The sequence below is a fragment of the Berghia stephanieae genome, chromosome 10 (assembly GCF_034508935.2).
Source record: "Berghia stephanieae isolate SIO BIC M18660-M18661 chromosome 10, UCSD_Bste_1.3, whole genome shotgun sequence".
NCBI lineage: Eukaryota > Metazoa > Mollusca > Gastropoda > Nudibranchia > Aeolidiidae > Berghia > Berghia stephanieae.
The window spans coordinates 28,420,550-28,438,049 of NC_088369.1; the positions used below are offsets into that span (position 1 = coordinate 28,420,550).

The following is a 17,500-nucleotide window of genomic DNA, read 5'->3' on the forward strand; positions in this document are numbered from 1 at the left end:
GTGTAATTCTTTAGACCTCAAAATAAAAGCAGCAGAAATATAATTAATTGTAGAAAAAGAAATATACAGCTCCTCGTGTGCGCAACGTAAACATAATAGAGAGAATAATAAACTCTACTGTATCAATTCGAAGTCCCCCCCCCCCCCCCCCCCACTGCCCGTCTATTTTTTTTTCAGAATTTTGGCGCACCCCTCCGCCCACCCGAAGCTTGTTAATTATAACAAATGAGGTCAATCAGCACTATGCATTGAATAGTTGACGGAGATGTCCATCTAATATTCGATAGTTAATGTACATAGGTCAGGGCACACATAGGCTGTGTTAGCCTTGACATAGGTACATGGTTGAGGTCAACGTCCACATATGTGCAGGTCTGATAACCGAACTCAAATTATAGGCGTGATTTAGCATTGTTGTAATGGAAAATTATTTCGTTGGGTCGAGAGTGTGTAATTTCCATTGCTACAATGAGCTCATAACAGATTGGGTTATCAGACCTGCAAATATAAACACGTCGGTTAAAGTAACGAAGATCTGAAAAAGCGTGTATGAAACAGTGTCTACAGCAGTGCCTGCTCCCTAATTTGTTGGCTTAATTCATACATGACTTGAAAAATTCAATGCCTTCGGTTCGCAAACCGTGATTTTACTCCTTATGTTGAGAGACGGAAATCCCGAACACTGACGTGATTAGTTCTATTGTATGATTTCACGGAAGAACTTCATCAGGATCTATTCACCTAACCACCCAAAATAGTGTCAAGTACACTTGTCCGACGGAAATGGACACTTTTTGCATTTCCCCATTTCCCCCTTTTCTTCTGTTATCCGTGAACTAATAATATAGAATTATTTCACTCGTTTGGATTTATTAAATGAGTTATTTTTATCGCGTCAAATAACTCACGAGCTTGCGAGTCATGACCGTTATCAACATTTTCTCTGTCGGAAAAGAATTGTAATTTTATCGCCTAACAGGCGTCATGTCTGGTCCTACATGCCATACGTTGCTGTTGGCCACGAGCAATTTGTAAAGTGCTTTGAGCACCACGTTCATTGGATGTAGCTTTATGTAAAGAAGCTCAAATTGGTTTGATTTTCTTTATTTTGTTTTATTTTTTCTTTTATTATTTTTTTTTTTGTTTTTTTGTTTTGTTTGTTTGTTGTTTTTTGTTTTGTTTTTTTCTTTTTTTTTCTTTTTTTTTTTTTGCCTGTTTTTTATCCTGACAAACCACTATTCTTATATACTTTGGGCAGAACTTTTGATAATTCATATCTTGATTATCATGATGACACTCAACTTGTTAAAATTTCTTCAGCCTGAGACTTCAAACAAGAAATCAAAATTTCTTTAAAGTCTTGGTTTAAAGAACTTTTCACAAATTGAGGTTTATTCTAGAAGGAACAAAGTAAATTGGGACGAATTCCCGAAGGATTTTACCGCTGTCCTAGGGACAATGTCCCTGGCTAATCGGAACAAGTCAGTCAAACCCTGATCATCCGTTTGACGTTTTATGGCAATATTCCCTATCACACATCACATGGGTAACGACAACGAAGCAGAAACACGAAATTGAAAGTCGGCATTGTGCAGTGTGTACTTAATAGATTGAGTACCACAGGTCAATCAGTACACACGTGGGGCCCCCCTATAGATAGAATGAAGATGACGTCACTCTGGTCTTTGTTATTCCTTTTTGCCATCCACGTTTATGAGTAATTCTCACTCAACTGTATTAACGAGACTATAAACGTTCAATGTTACACAAAGTTTTTTTGTGTTGGTCCCTTATACTTCCGGATGGCAATGTTGTGAACTTCTTAGCCAAGTGCATCTATAGATAGTATGCGCTTGGTAAAGAAGCTCACAACATTGCCATCTGGAAGTATAACGGACCAACACACAAAACGGAACGTTTATAGTCTGGATAATACAGTTAAGTGAGAATTACTTATAATCGCAGATGGCAAAATGCAATAACAAATCCCAGAGTGACGTCATCTTCGGTCTATCTATAGTTCAGTTGGAAGAGCACTCGCCTTACTTACAATGGGACTGAGATCAATCCTGTGAAGTGTAGATTTTTTCTGACCCCCTGTCCACTCAGCTATGATTGGGGAGTTGGATCTGCAAGATCTTGCGGAAAGTACTTTGCAACAGACTAGCATCTTATCCAAAGGGTAGCAAGCAATTGTTACGGTAGGTCCTCCATCAATGGCCCTCTCCAGCTATTCCTTCCCCAGATATTTCTTGGCCGCCCTCTCTTCCTCGTTCCCTGCGAATTCGTTGTTAGAGCCTGCCAGGTAATGTTTGTTGCAGGCCTTCACAGGGTGTGGCCAAGCGATTTCCATCTCCTCCTCTTAATTTTTACTTCTATTTCTTTTTGGCCTGTCATTTCCCATTGATCTGTATTTCTAGTTTTGTCATGCCATCTAATTTGTAGTATTCTTCTCATACAGTTGTTGATGGAGGCCTCTATTTTATGGCTTGTGTTATTATTCAAACGCCATGTTTCTAAGCCATACAGCAACACCGATTTCACACTGGTGTTGAAAATGTTACTAATATAATCTTTGTTTTCCTTTGTATTGGTCCAGAAGACCAGAATTTTTTAACAAGATAAAGGCTGCTCTTGCTTTACCCATCCTAGCCTCTCTCTCTCTCTCTCTCTCTCTCTCTCTCTCTCTCTCTCTCTCTCTCTCTCTCTCTCTCTCTCTCTCTCTCTCTCTCTCTCTCTCTCTCTCTCTCTCTCTCTCTCTCTCTCTGCCCCCCCCTGTTTTTTGTCTACTATGCTACCAAGATATGTAAAGGCCTCTACTTCATCAATGGGACTGTCATCAATCTCTAGATTCTCGATATTAGTTGTATTTATTTTCAGTAGTTTAGTTTTCTTGATTTTGATATTCAGTCTTGTGATAAGAAGAAAGGCATTGGCGTCGATATTAAAAAAAAAAAAAACATTGAACAAATAATTGTAAACTTTTTCAATTCTGGTGCCCCATTTGCCTGATTACCCATATACATTATATTATGACATTAGTAGGAGATGGATTAGGTACTGCCTGTAGTCCGAGTTTTAAAATGGTGCTAAAAATGAACGTTATGGACTCATTTCCTTTCTCAGCACAACCAGTATGATAAATTTAAATAATATGTTGTGAATGGGTAATAACAATAATTATAAATATAACAAATAACAAATAACTCTAAGAGGATAGATAACGGGTCTGTGTCCTAAATGTTCCTAAATTTGTTGTTTGGTGGGGGGAAGGGTGTTTTTTTCTGTTTTTTTTTTTTTATTTGTTTTGTCTAGCTTGCATTTTTCAGGGGGATGGGAGGGTTGTTCTGTTTTGTATATTTTCATTTGTTTTTTGTAACTATTTTTTTTTGTTTGGTTCGTTTTGTTTTGTTTTTGTTTGTTTTGCCTTTTTTTTTGTTTTTTGTTTTTTTGTTTTTTTTTTGTTTTGTATTTTAGTTTATTTGGTTTTTTTCTTTTTGTTTTTTGTTGTTGATGGTGGTGTTTTTAGGAGGGGTTTTTTTTGTTTAGTTTCTTGTGGTGTTTTAGGAATCTTTTTGTTTCTTTGTTGTTTTGTATTTATTTTTGTTTTTCTGTTTGTTTGTTTTTTGTTTTGTTTTTTCGCTTTTGGGTTGTTTTTTTTTTTTTGTTATTTCTGGGGATGTTTTTGTGATTTTTTTTCTTGGGGGCGGGGGGGGGGGGGGGGGGGGGGCTTTTTTTTGAGTTCTGTTTTTTTGGGGTTTTTTTTTTGTTTTATTTTGTTTTTGTTTTTTTGGTTTCGTTTCTTTCAGGGGAGGGAGTACATTTTTCTTTGAGTCTATTTACATACGAAATAATCCTACAGCTTTATTACTTATTGTTCGTTTTTTATTTATTTTGTTGCTTTTGTTACAACGAATTATTTTCAATATGTAAATTTATATTTCTAAGGAGCAAACGCATAGAATCTGCTTTATTCAGACTTGCATATTTGTTAATAAAATAAAGACCAGCCAATTATTTCATAAGAGATTCCAGTGTACACAGGGCATCCCTCAGAAATTGAGGCTAATCCTCCAGACAGCAACTTCCGCCTCTCATCGGCGTTTTCTATAGGATAGGCAATAAATGCAAATGATCTATACATTCCTTCCACATATTATGGGTCTTTTTAGCCAATGTGTTATGTGGTCTTGTCGTATGACACTAACTTTGGGATCGGAAGGTCCTGGTTTCGACATTGTGGAGTCCTTGGAAAAGGCTCTTTATTCGCAATCTCTCACCGCACTCAGGTGTACAATGAGTACCTGTCCGTTAACAGTGAGGGTTATTTAAATGGCAAAAACTCTGAAACTGGGACCTCGCGATGGTCATTTAAATCGAATGAGATTTGAAAGACGAATTTTCTGGCCAAAATTTTAATGCGTGTTTTTCCAAAGTATGGCAGTTTTTAAAAAAGGAAAAAAGACACAAAAAACACATGAAAAAACACGTAATGTTCCAGAGTTTGGCAGTCAATTGGTTAAATATGAATTCAGAAAAGTGAGTGTAGCAGGCATTTAAATTGAATGAAACAGAAAATGAGGTGAGAAAAAAAAAGTGCCAGGAGACAATAGAGAATAAACATTTCGCGGCGATGTAGGATCGAATTCGCGACATTACTGATACGACAACTCCGCCTGGCCTGGGAGAGCGTGGCGCTACTGCCAGAGGTATCCACCACTCCGAAAGAAAAAGGTAGTATCAAACTCAGTGTCTATCTTGAGCCGCTCTCCCCGACTTCTTAAGGTCATATGTTCAACACACAAACACCCCGAAGTTTGTTAGTTGGACAGCATTTAAGCTCAATAGCCATATTCTCAACACAAACATGTAACATAGAAACGATTCCGAAATTGAGTAAGCTCCGGTATTTGGGGTGAATATTAATTCAGAAAAGTGAGTGGACCAGGCACTTATGTTGATAATAACAGAAATTGAAGTGAGTTGAAAAGTTCCAGAACACAATAGAGAACAACAATTTCGCGGCGATGGGGGCTCGAACCCGGGACCTAACTGATACGACAACTCCCCTTGACCGTGAGTGGGACACTATGCAATCGGCGCCATCCACCACTCCAAAACCAAGTGATTTCAAACGTGGTGTATATCCTGAGTCCCGACTTCTTGAGGTCTGGTTAAAAACGAGTGAGCTTTTATACAGAGCGTTATCCACTTGAAATCGCTTCACAAGGGTCCAAATCTATGAACATGACTGGACATGAAGTTCCGAGACAATAAGCATGTAAGGCGATGTTTCCTTTTTTTTTTAAGAGATAGACAACACTTTCAGAAGCCAGGTATTCTTTTTACACCTGAGTCTGGTGATGAAATGTGACCCATCGTCTCAAAGCTGTATTATTGTGCGGCTATATGGTCTAGTGGTATGACACTTGCTTTCGGATCGGAAGGTCTTGTGTTCGAGCCTCGCTAGGCGCATTGTTAAGTCCTAGGAAAATGCTCTTTACTCACATGCTCTCACCGTACTCAGGTGTAAAATGAGTACTTGGTCGTCAACAGCGTTGTCTCTGTCCGAAAAAATTGTAATATCGCCTAACAGGTGTTATGTCCCGTCCTACATGTTAAGTGTTGCTGTTGGCCCGGGATCCCTTGTAAAGCGCTTTGAGCACATTTAGTAGATATTGCACTAGGATAAAAGTTCATGTTTTAATTTTTTTTTATGTTGGGATAAACTTGGTCTTTGAAATTTAATTTATAGCCCAAAATGTTTAAAAGGACAGAAAAGTCGTGACTTTCGGTTCCAAACTCCTTGGAAGTGTGTATGTAACGAGTCCTTCGGAGGACGAATATTGAATAGATTGCATAACTAATCATAAAGTGGCACAACTACTTTGGTAACAGAATGGATAGGCATAAAAGTGGCTTGTTATGGTTTGCTAAAGTGTAGTCTTTAAAAAATGTTATGGAAATGATCGGAGTTGACGGGTGTCGTCCAGATTGATTTATTCAAAGACACGGACACAAGCCATGGGAAATTGGAGGCATCAGGGAATGTCCCAGGACTTAACGGATTCATTTATTGGGATTTCCATGGATAATTCCGAATCAACGAACGGGGTAATTCCCCACGGGGAAAATAAAGATACCAATGGAGATGTATGATGCTAAAGACAAAACAAGAGAGAGAGTAAGATAGTGCAATTGATATATCGACATAATATTATAACATATATAAGAATTTATTTTTGAGTCTGAGGTAATTGACACAGTTTACAGCATTTCTCTCTCTCTGTCTGTCTCTCTCTCTCTCTCTCTCTCTCTCTCTCTCTCTCTCTCTTTCTCTCTCTCTCTCTCTCTCTCTCTCTCTCTCTCTCCAACAATATCCTAAATGATTGAGTCGCAGGATGAAATTCAATCTGGAAGAGGGTATAATGCGAATCAATGAACCAGCGTACAATGTATTTTATATATATATATATATATATATATATATATATATATATATATATATATAAATATATATATATATATATATATATATATATATAAATGATATAATTTATACACACGCATATATATATATATATGTATATGTATGTATATATATATATTTTCTATTTATATATATATATATATGTATATGTATGTATATATATATATATATATATATATATATATATATATATATATATATATATATATATTTCTATTTATATATATATATATATATATATTATATATATATATATATATATATATATATATAGTGATCTTTTGATATGGCACTCACTTTAGGAAAAGAAGGTCCAGGATTCGAGTCCTGTTCAGAATGGCACATAGTTGAGTCTTTAGAAAAAGGCTCTTTACTCTAATTCTCTCAGAGTACTTAGGTGTAAAATGAGTACCTGACTGTTAACAGCTTGTGTCTGTCTGGGGGGAATAATAACATTGTATTTACCGTTCCTATTTTCAGTTTCTATGTCACATAGATCTCTATTACAAGGAGATATTCAACGTGCGTCTTTTTTGCTTGAATAACTGAAGATCATACTTTGCTATATTCGATATGTTTTGTCTAATAAAAAAGGAAGTAATCAATTTCTTAGACCATGTCCGTGTCATATATTGTTTTATGTAAAAATAACTCCAAAACATATCTGTCAGAACAATAGAAAACTTTGCGTTTTAAAAATTGAAATATTAGATGAAATTGGTTCCGGCATTGAATTAGCCTTGTGTGTGTGGGGGGGGGGGGAGGGGGAGAGAAGAAAACTTCCAATTGTGGCCCAGATCTGTAATAATGTAATTATTGTATTTTGTAACTGGTCGTTCTCTGCCATGCGTTCGATGCAATATCATGTCAAAGAGCAGACATGTCGCTTAAATTATAATCTATTCTCTACCATTACACTTTTTAATGTTCTTCCAGAGGTTGTCCGAAAGCTGAAGAAACCCCCGCCACTCATTAGGCCGTCTGTCACGCCTCAGGCGGCCCCGCCACAATTCATCCAGATTATGAAGCAATGCTGGGCGGAAATGCCTGAGATGAGACCCTCTCTTGATGAAATCTACGACCAGTTCAAGAAACTCACCGGTGGAAAGTAAGAAATGTAGTATTGGCTATCGTATCAATTACATTGACCTAGAATTGTCACCTACAAACCTCCCCGTATTACACAAGAGGCCAGTGAACAATAAGTTTTTATTCACCCTTGTTGTTCCTCCTAAAAGATATAATTTCTTTTTAAAAATCAAAGCAAAAAAGAGTGCACAAGCTTCCAAATTTCTTCATTCTAAAACAAATTATCATGGAACAGTCTTCCATTTAATACTAAACATTCAAATCCACAAAAATTGAAGAGCTGATAAAATTCTTTTACGAACTACATTATTCCTTCTCAGAAGACCTGTTTATTCCATTACAACAACCACAGTCACCCCATCTCTGCCGTCAACCACAACCACACCACCATACAACAATACTAGATACACCGCCATTACAATTACCAAAATTACACCATCTGTATTGATAACCACAACCACACCACCATACAACAATACTAGATACACCGCCATTACAATTACCAAAATTACACCATCTGTATTGATAACCACAACCACACCACCATACAACAATACTAGATACACCACCATTACAATTACCAAAATTACACCATCTGTATCGATAACCACAACCACATCACCATACAACAATACTAGATACACCGCCATTACACTTACCAAAATTACACCATCTGTATTGATAACCACAACCACACCACCATACAACAATACTAGATACACCGCCATTACACTTACCAAAATTACACCATCTGTATTGATAACCACAACCACACCACCATACAACAATACTAGATACACCGCCATTACAATTACCAAAATTACACCATCTGTACCGATAACCACAACCACACCACCATACAACAATACTAGATACACCGCCATTACAATTACCAAAATTACACCATCTGTATTGATAACCACAACCACACCACCATACAACAATATCGCCACTACACCGCCTTTACAACAGCCATGATTACACCATCACCAAAGCAGTTGCAACAATACAATTACGACAATGTTTGCAAAAATAAATTAGCATTTATATAGCGTAACATCCACTAAACGTGATCAAAGTGTTTACCTAAGGTCCCAAGACAAACAGAAGCACTTCACATTTATGACGAGACAAAACGACTGTTCGGCGATGTTACATTCTTTTACTGACAGAGGCAAGACTGGCGGCCAGGTACTCATTTTACACCAGAATACGGTGAGAGAATGTGAGTAAAACGCCTTTCCCAATGACAAATATACGCGCTGTGAGCAGGACTAATACCCTGGACTTCCCATCCAAACGCGAGTGTCATACCACAAGACCACATAGCCGCACATTACTACTACTACAGCAACACCTTCACTACCACCAGCAACCACCGCCAACAAACACCATCTTTATCTGTTCACAGAAAGGCCAACATCGTTGACACCATGTTCAAAATGCTTGAAAAATATTCCAATGATCTCGAGGACATCGTTGCTGACAGGACCATGCAACTGGAGGAGGAGAAGAAGAAGACAGACCAGCTTTTGTTTCGGATGCTGCCTTCGTAAGTAAACACAAGTCAAAGTGATATCTTAATAATTTTTGGCACGTCTATCCGCCAGTAATTTACTTGTAAAGAGTAATTTAATTGTAGAGTAATTCACTTTTAAAGAGTAATTTACTGGTAAAGAACATGATTCACATTAACAACGCCACTATCTCATTATCTCATTCGTCTGTAGTGTTTCATTCATCCTGTTTTGTTGATAGAGGGGAAATCCGAAACGTCCACAGTATCTGTCTTCGTCTAATAAATTGAAGCTTACAATGCAATACTTATCATTAACCTTTAAAAAAAAAAAACCAGAGTTTACAAATTTTGCAAATTGTTTAGTACTGAATCATCAGTTAGGTGAAACAGTCAGGAGTCAAAGTATTGAAGAAGACACTTTCTACCATACTTGTGTCTTCCTCCTCCTCCTCCTCCTCCTCCTCCTCCTCCTCCTCCTCCTCCTCCTCCTCCTCCTCCTCCTCCTCCTCCTCCTCCTTCTCCTCCTCTTCCTCCTCCTCCTCCTCCTCCTCCTCCTCCCCCTCTTCTTCTTCTTCTTCTTCTTCTTCTCCTTAATATTATTATTATTATTATTATTATTATTATTATTATTATTATTATTATTATTATTATTATTATTATTATTATTATTATTATTATTATTATTATCATTATTATTGTTATTATTATCATTATTCTTTTTCATCATTACCACCATTATCATCATCATCATCATCCTCATCAATATCATCATCATTTTTCTCCATCCTCTCCTCTTTCATTCTAGCCAGCCCTCCTACCATATTCCTTTTAACCCCCCCCCCCCCCCCCCCCCCCCCCCTTCTAATCCCTCGTCCCTCTTCATCTTAACATTTCCGTCATTATCTCTCAATTCCAGTTCAGTTTTTACTATACAAAATTGAAAAGAAATGCAAGACGCGACTTAGACCCTAAGTTCATAAAATATAATCAAACGCACGAAAGGTGAATAAATAAATAACTTTAGAAAGAACAAAGACGGATGAAAATTCAGACAATTTGGAGAAAGGTTTATAGAGTGCAAAATGCATCAGACATTATAATTGCGTTCATGTCAATTTAGGAATTTTGTTTTTAACTCGCGTGAATTAGGCGAATTGATGGACTTGTTTTGTTTTGTGGCAAGAACCACTTGATGCATTGTGTATGTCATCGTGTCAGGGTTTGGCGTCATTCAACATCCATTTACTGGTGTCTTAAAACTCCAATCCGATTTCAATTATACTTAAGCGATAACGAGGAGCGGACGTAATTTGCGCATTTTAACCAGCTGACTGCCGTACTCTGGAAAAAACACGCATTTTAAAATTCGGACAGAAATCTGGTCCTTCAAATTTGGATCGATTTAATTGATCCTCGTCTTGGCAGAAACGCACAAACCTGGGACTTGAAAGAAGACCTCGCGATGGCCCAGGTTTGAGAGTTTTTGCCAAGATGAGGATCATTTAAATCGATCGATATTTGAAGTAAGGACGAGTTTTCTGGCCAAATTGTTTTGATACGCGATTTTCCAAAGTGCGGCAGTTAACTGGTTAATGGATTCTCAATTATGCCTGTTTTTTTAAATTCTAAGTCTGATAATTAGAATCTATTTGTTTTCTGTTTTTAATTCCAGTATCTTGGAGGTGAACGAACTAAATTGTATTATTTTCTGATTAACAAATAAAACAACTCGTGAAGCCTTTCATTGTTTCTTGTTATATATTTTAATTTGAAACAAATAGAAAAGCAATTAAATGTTTGCTTTATTACAAGATAAATGCAACATCCTTCTACTTCCTCCTTCTTTGACCCTATGGCTGTATGTGAAATCATTAGAAGACAATTCGTCCGTGCTTGAAAATATGTCAATATCTGCCAAATCAGTTTTTGGTAATTATCATTCTTGTTTAATATATTTTGTTTATGGTGACAAGAGGTTGACGTCACTCAAATGCTTTGTCACTGTGTTCAGACAGCCAAAGGGGTGACAAAGTCTCACTAAATTGGCTGATTGGGTCTGTTCGATCCAAAGGGTAGCAAGCAATTGTTATTGTCTGTTTCACGCTAAAGAAACCTGGATAAACTCCGACTCCATGGGCACATTGGCTCTGAGGAACCATTTTTTTTCAGAACCGTGTCAGAACGACAAAAACTGAATCTTTTTTTTCCAAAACGTGTGACAGTTGTCCACGAGAAGAATTATTGTCATTACTATTGTTATTATTGTTGTTGTTATCATCATCATCATCACCATCATCATCATCATCATCATCATCATCATCATCATCATCATTATTATTATTATTATTATTATTATTATTATTATTATTATTATTATTATTGTCATTACTATTATTATTATTAATATTATTATTATTATTATTATTATTATTATTATTATTATTATTATTATTATTATTATTATTATCGTCATCATCATTTTTTAAAATAGTATTATTATTATTTCAGAGCTTCTAAAGAGCTTAATTGGCGATAATGAAAAACATTATTTTTATTCAATTTTTAATCTTTTTTCAAAAGTATGATAAAATCACAGAAAACGGGGTCACTTTTCCATAACGTATAGAGTTGTTCACAAGAAGAAGTCATTATCACCATTATTATTGTTGCTAAGCGTCAGTGATAATAAAAAGCACAATCTTTATTCAAGTTTTCTCCTCTTTCAGCACCGTGGCAGAATCTCTAAAACTGGGTCAGACTGTGGAGGCGGAGACTTTCTCAGAGGTGTCCATATATTTCTCGGACATCGTTGGATTCACCACCATCTCTGCCATGTCAACCCCTATGCAAGTGGTTGACCTCCTCAATGATCTGTATACCATGTTTGATGCGACCATCGATAACTACGATGTCTATAAGGTAAGTATCATTAAACTGTTATCGACATGTTCATTATTATTATATGAAGCAACACTAACAGTAGTAGCATTACCTCACCAATGCCATCTTCATCATTATCATCGTCTATATCATCACCCTGTCATAATGCGATAGGAGCATAAGTACAGCAAACCATTTGCCAGTCAGAAAAAAGGAAACAGCAAATCTACTACTGCAAAAACAACCATTACTACAACTACTACCACTACTACTACCACCACTGCTGCTGCTACTACTACTACTACTACTACTACTAGATATGAAGTGAATAGAAAAGTGCCAGAAGACAATAGAGAATAAAAATTTTTCGCGGCGGTGGTGGGGTTTGAACCTGCGACCTTATTGGTACGACAACTCCGCCTGGCAGGTGAGAGCGTGGCTCTACCGTGTGAGCTATCCACGAACACAAAAAATTCGTTTCAAACTCAAAGTCATTACTAGATCCCTCTCTCACCCACTTCTTGAGACCGCCGATTCGTTCGTACACCACCATCGCGAATAATTTTGACCAGCAGTTAAGCTTAATAGCCAATATTCTCAACACAAACATATAACATAGAAACGATTGAGACATTGAGTATGCTCCGGTGTATGGGGTGAATTTTTAATTCAGAAAAGTGAGTGGAGCAGGCACTTATGTTGGTAACAACAAGATATGAAGTGAATAGAAAAGTGCCAGAAGACAATAGAGAATAAAATTTTTTCGCGGCGGTGGTGGGGTTTGAACCTGCGACCTTATTGGTACGACAACTCCGCCTGGCAGGTGAGAGCGTGGCTCTACCGTGTGAGCTATCCACGAACACAAAAATATTCGTTTCAAACTCAAAGTCATTACTAGATCCCTCTCTCACCCACTTCTTGAGACCGCCGATTCGTTCGTACACCACCATCGCGAATAATTTTGACCAGCAGTTAAGCTACTACTACTACTACTACTACTACTACTACTCCTGCTACTACTACTACTACTACTACTACTACTACTACTACTACTACTACAACCACTACTACTACTACTACTACTACTACTACTGCTGCTGCTGCTGCTGCTGCTGCTGCTACAACTACTTCTACTACTACTACTACTACTACTACTACTACTACTACTACTACTACTACTACTACTACTACTGCTACTACTACTACTACTAAACTACGACTACTACTACTACTACTACTACTACTACTAATACTACTGCCATTCCTACTACTTCTACTACTACTACTAATACTACTAGTACTACTACTACTACTACTACTACTACTACTACTACTACTACTACTACTACTATACTGCTGCTGCTGCTGCTGCCGCTGTTGTTGTTGCTGCTGCTGCTGCTACCACTACTACTACTACTACTACTACTACTACTACTACTACTACTACTACTACTACTACTACTACTACTACTACTATATCTTCATCTTTCTTTGAACACACGACTTTTTATAACCAGGATGATTAAAGATTCCAATAACTGTTGCAGCTAGTATTTGATTGGTTGGCTTTTTAAACTGTCTGGTACCTTTATAAGAATTTTGTCCTTGATCATCACACTTAAATATATTTATATGTGTCATTGTTCTTCTAGGTGGAGACAATTGGTGATGCCTACATGGTAGCGAGTGGTCTCCCCATTAGGAACGGCAATCGGCACGCAGGCGAGATAAGTACTATGGCTCTCATGTTACTCAGCCAATGCGGAGAGTTCACCATCCGCCATATGCCACATGTACCACTGAGGCTAAGGATTGGGTTACACACGGGTAAAATTATACTATTGTAACGTTATATCAAAAATATATTTCTCTCTCTCTCTCTCTCTCTCTCTCTCTCTCTCTCTCTCTCTCTCTCTCTCTCTCTCTCTCTCTCTCTCTCACTCTCCCTTCTCTCTCTCATAGTGTTCGACTAATTAAGGATCTTGGATTACATTTAATGTTGTCCTGATGACGCCGCGAAGTGCAGAAAAAATGCTGAAGTGTTAATAAGAATAAGAGGGGACAATTATATATATATATATATATATATATATATATATATATATATATATATATATATATATATATATTGTGTGTGTGTGTGTGTGCGTGTGTGTGCGTGTCAATCTATCTATTGATATGCCTGTGTGTTTTGTTGGAGGTTTCTGTTTTGTTTTTGTTTTTTTGTTTTTTGTTGTTGTTTTTTTGTTGTTTTTTTTTTGGGGGGGTTGTTTTGCTTTGTTTTTGTTTGTTTTGTTTTGTTTTGTTTTGTTTTGTTTTGTTTTGTTTTTTTGTTTGTTTGTTTTTTTTTTGGTTGAGGTTTGTTTATTTGTCTATCTATCAATCTCTTTATCTATGAAGTTCTGAAAATCAGAATTTATTTTGCTTTTTTTTAACCATTCAGGTTCTTGTGTAGCTGGAGTGGTGGGTCTAACTATGCCCCGATTTTGTTTGTTTGGGGACACTGTGAATACAGCCTCTCGTATGGAGTCAACTGGAGCAGGTGGGTGTCAAGTGTAAACTTTTGAGCGTTATGCTCATTGAACCAGAATCGATCCTAGTAGCCATTGCGTGAAACAGACAGCATTGATTAACTTTTAATATTTGTTTATAAAGCTCGTCTTTCCCGGACATCTTGTCCTTCCAGGAAAAGTACCGTTTGGTTAACATTCACAAACATTTATATAGATTGACAGCCTGATAAAATATTGAAATGTTGCTAACTGGAACCCAGTGTGTTATCCTGCAAATCAAAGGCTCTAACAAATAACATAAATGATGCAATGCATTGTCGGTTAGCGCTGGGGCAACGACCCTTCCTGTAAAGACAGTTTGTTACAAAATATGAAAACGTCAGTCAGGGAGATGAAGAGTTTCTACATTGGAGACATACAAAACGTTCAGTAGTGAGATTCGGAAGGAAAACGGTTGGGCAGACTCCTCTTCTATCTGAGTAGGGGAGAGGGAACGGTTTTAAAGAACACTGGAACACGATAAGCAACGGTTTGGATGGCCTTCTAGAGACTAATTAATCAATACCAATTGAAGTAAAATACAAAGGGGCAGCCGAGATATCCTTCATCCAATGTTGACAATCTTTATGGAACAATCTACCTGCTGAGCAATATGAAGACCTTTAAAGATGGACTTTATTATCATCAGGAAAGTGCCATGATTTAATAATGGTCTAAGTAAGTCAGTCGATTTATTTGAAATGGGAGTGTGTTTGTGAGTGTGAGAGAGAGAGTGCTGCAGATAAATCACTTGTCTAATAACCAAGCAACCAAGGTTTAATATACCAAACTTTTTGCTCTGATTAACGACCAGGAATATGGAATATTATAGTCAATCGATCAATCCTACTATTATTATACGAGTAACATACCGTAAAGTTACCTGGATCAACTACATAAAGATATTCTAACTTTTACATCATGGCTCTTGATCGAAGGTCTAGAGCTTAACTGTTTGCTGATTGGATAAGAAAGTAAGTAATATAATTATATCAATCGGGAAAATAATCGGAATTGATACTAATAGCTACTTTTACCAACGGCTGTGGTTACCCGATACTATCATTCTCCGGCGTTGACTTAAGTTTCTTTGGGAAGTATTGTAATCGCACGCTGTGCACCCTGAGGTGTGATACCTCATTAATTCATCTGTTACATAATATCATCCTCCATGCCATTTTGACCATACCAGTCGCTTGGTTTTTGACGAGTTTAGAGTTGTCAGAATGGTTTATCTATGCATTTGAATTTTTAGTTACAAAAATCCTTCAAAGGCAGATTTTGATTATATCATGGTTATCAAATCTCATTTCATGGTATTTATTGGCTTTATTGGTTGTACATTGGCAATTCGGACTTTACCAGCTTGTATGCTCTAAGACTTGATTCATCATTAAATACACCCTTCTGTGGGTTATCATTGTGGCGTGGGTGTGCAGGTGCCATAGTATTGCATCCCTTGACAGATCGCGACAAAAAATGAGAATTACTAATATCTCGGGATTTTTTTTCAAACTTATTGTTATTTTCAGGAATTTGTTTTTCATACCTTTGTTGGGGAAATAAAATTGGCAAAAACTGATATAATTTGGAAATATTTTATGATAGTGCCATTAACATGGATACAATTTGCAAAAATCGTGTCCAAAATACTGGAAATTTGGTCACGAACTCGTGACTGGTGTTGTATTAGAACATTTATTTCTGTTTTACGTGGTTCCTGGGGTTTCCTAATTGTTATCTATAGGGAAATCCGCCGTGCGGTATAAAGCATTTTTTTAAAATAAAAAAAGACACTCTTTTGTCAAAATTTCTTGAAAAATTGGGGGCGTGCAATGTTTTCGTTCACTCTTTTCCTTCTGCATTTTTAAATAGTACCATGAATATTCAAATTTATTGAAATGTTATCCGAGGTCTAGAATCTGTCAATTTAGAAACACTATTACTCACACTTATCAAACTGTATGACTTAAATCTTTTAGACTTTACATATCGTGTTTAGATCTTTAATTTGTAATGTCACTTCCCATTTCAGCGTTTCGTATCCACATATCGGAAGCTTGCAAGAACGTTTTAGATGTGCTTGGTGGTTACAAAGTGGCCTTTCGAGGCAAGACAGAACTAAAGGTAATGATCATCTTTGCTGATGTCAATGGGAATATTTATCTGAGGCCGCGAATGGCATAACTGCCGTATGATTTATGTTGCCCTGATAACCTTGAATAATATATTCTTTTACTCTTGCAATTATACCAAACTTGAAATAGTAGTCCTTCAGAGCCATGAGGCCCGTAGCGCCAGATTTTATCCTGGTTTATACAGTGTTAAACAGTTGAATTTGCTTGTCAATCCGTGGATAGGACGTTTGCCTATCACAAAGTACTTTCCGCCAGATCCAGCATACCTTGCTACCCAATCACTGCTGGGTTGACATAAGGTCAGGAACAAGTCTCGACTGTACCTGAAATCGATTCCAATCCATGTGAGGCGATAGCTTTTCTAACTGAGAAAATGGTTGCAGCAGAACAAAGATTCACCCCATACAGTGGCATTTGTTCCGAGCTGCTCGGGGACCATGTCGAAGGACAAGAATCAGTGAAAGACCTGGGTCATCCCAAAAAATCCCAAAATCTTACACCGGTGCCTGCTCCTTAATTTCTTAATTTGATATTTTCAAAATAGCGTTTAGAACATGGTAATCAATACCGCCTATAAGCCCTATAATACGACGATATCATATGCTCGACTTTGGCAACTTAATAGTGTCCCTTCTCCTTTATTTACTGTGAATGAGTACCTGGCTATTAACAGTGGCGGATATTGTGAGAGTGCTAGTACAAAATGGACGATTCGTATTTCTTGGAATAGAGATTTGGTTCCATGTGATCAATGGGCTTAATAACTGCGATCTTGTGAATGGTGCTGCAGATAAATCACTTGCCTTATTAGGCAGGCAACCAATGTTTAATA

At 37.1% G+C, this 17,500-nt stretch overlaps 1 protein-coding gene across 1 annotated transcript in view; it reads left to right on the forward strand.

Moving 5' to 3' along the window:
- Positions 1-14,753, forward strand: part of LOC144980925 (retinal guanylyl cyclase 1-like) — a 68,902-nt gene extending 54,149 nt beyond the window's left edge. The window contains exons 8-12 of the mRNA XM_078928863.1: positions 7,427-7,598; positions 8,991-9,131; positions 11,825-12,017; positions 13,631-13,805; positions 14,422-14,753. Coding sequence (XP_078784989.1) covers positions 7,427-7,598; positions 8,991-9,131; positions 11,825-12,017; positions 13,631-13,805; positions 14,422-14,537 — 797 coding nt within the window. The 3' untranslated portion in view covers positions 14,538-14,753. The remainder of the gene's footprint in view (positions 1-7,426; positions 7,599-8,990; positions 9,132-11,824; positions 12,018-13,630; positions 13,806-14,421) is intronic.
- Positions 14,754-17,500: the final 2,747 nt, after the last annotated feature.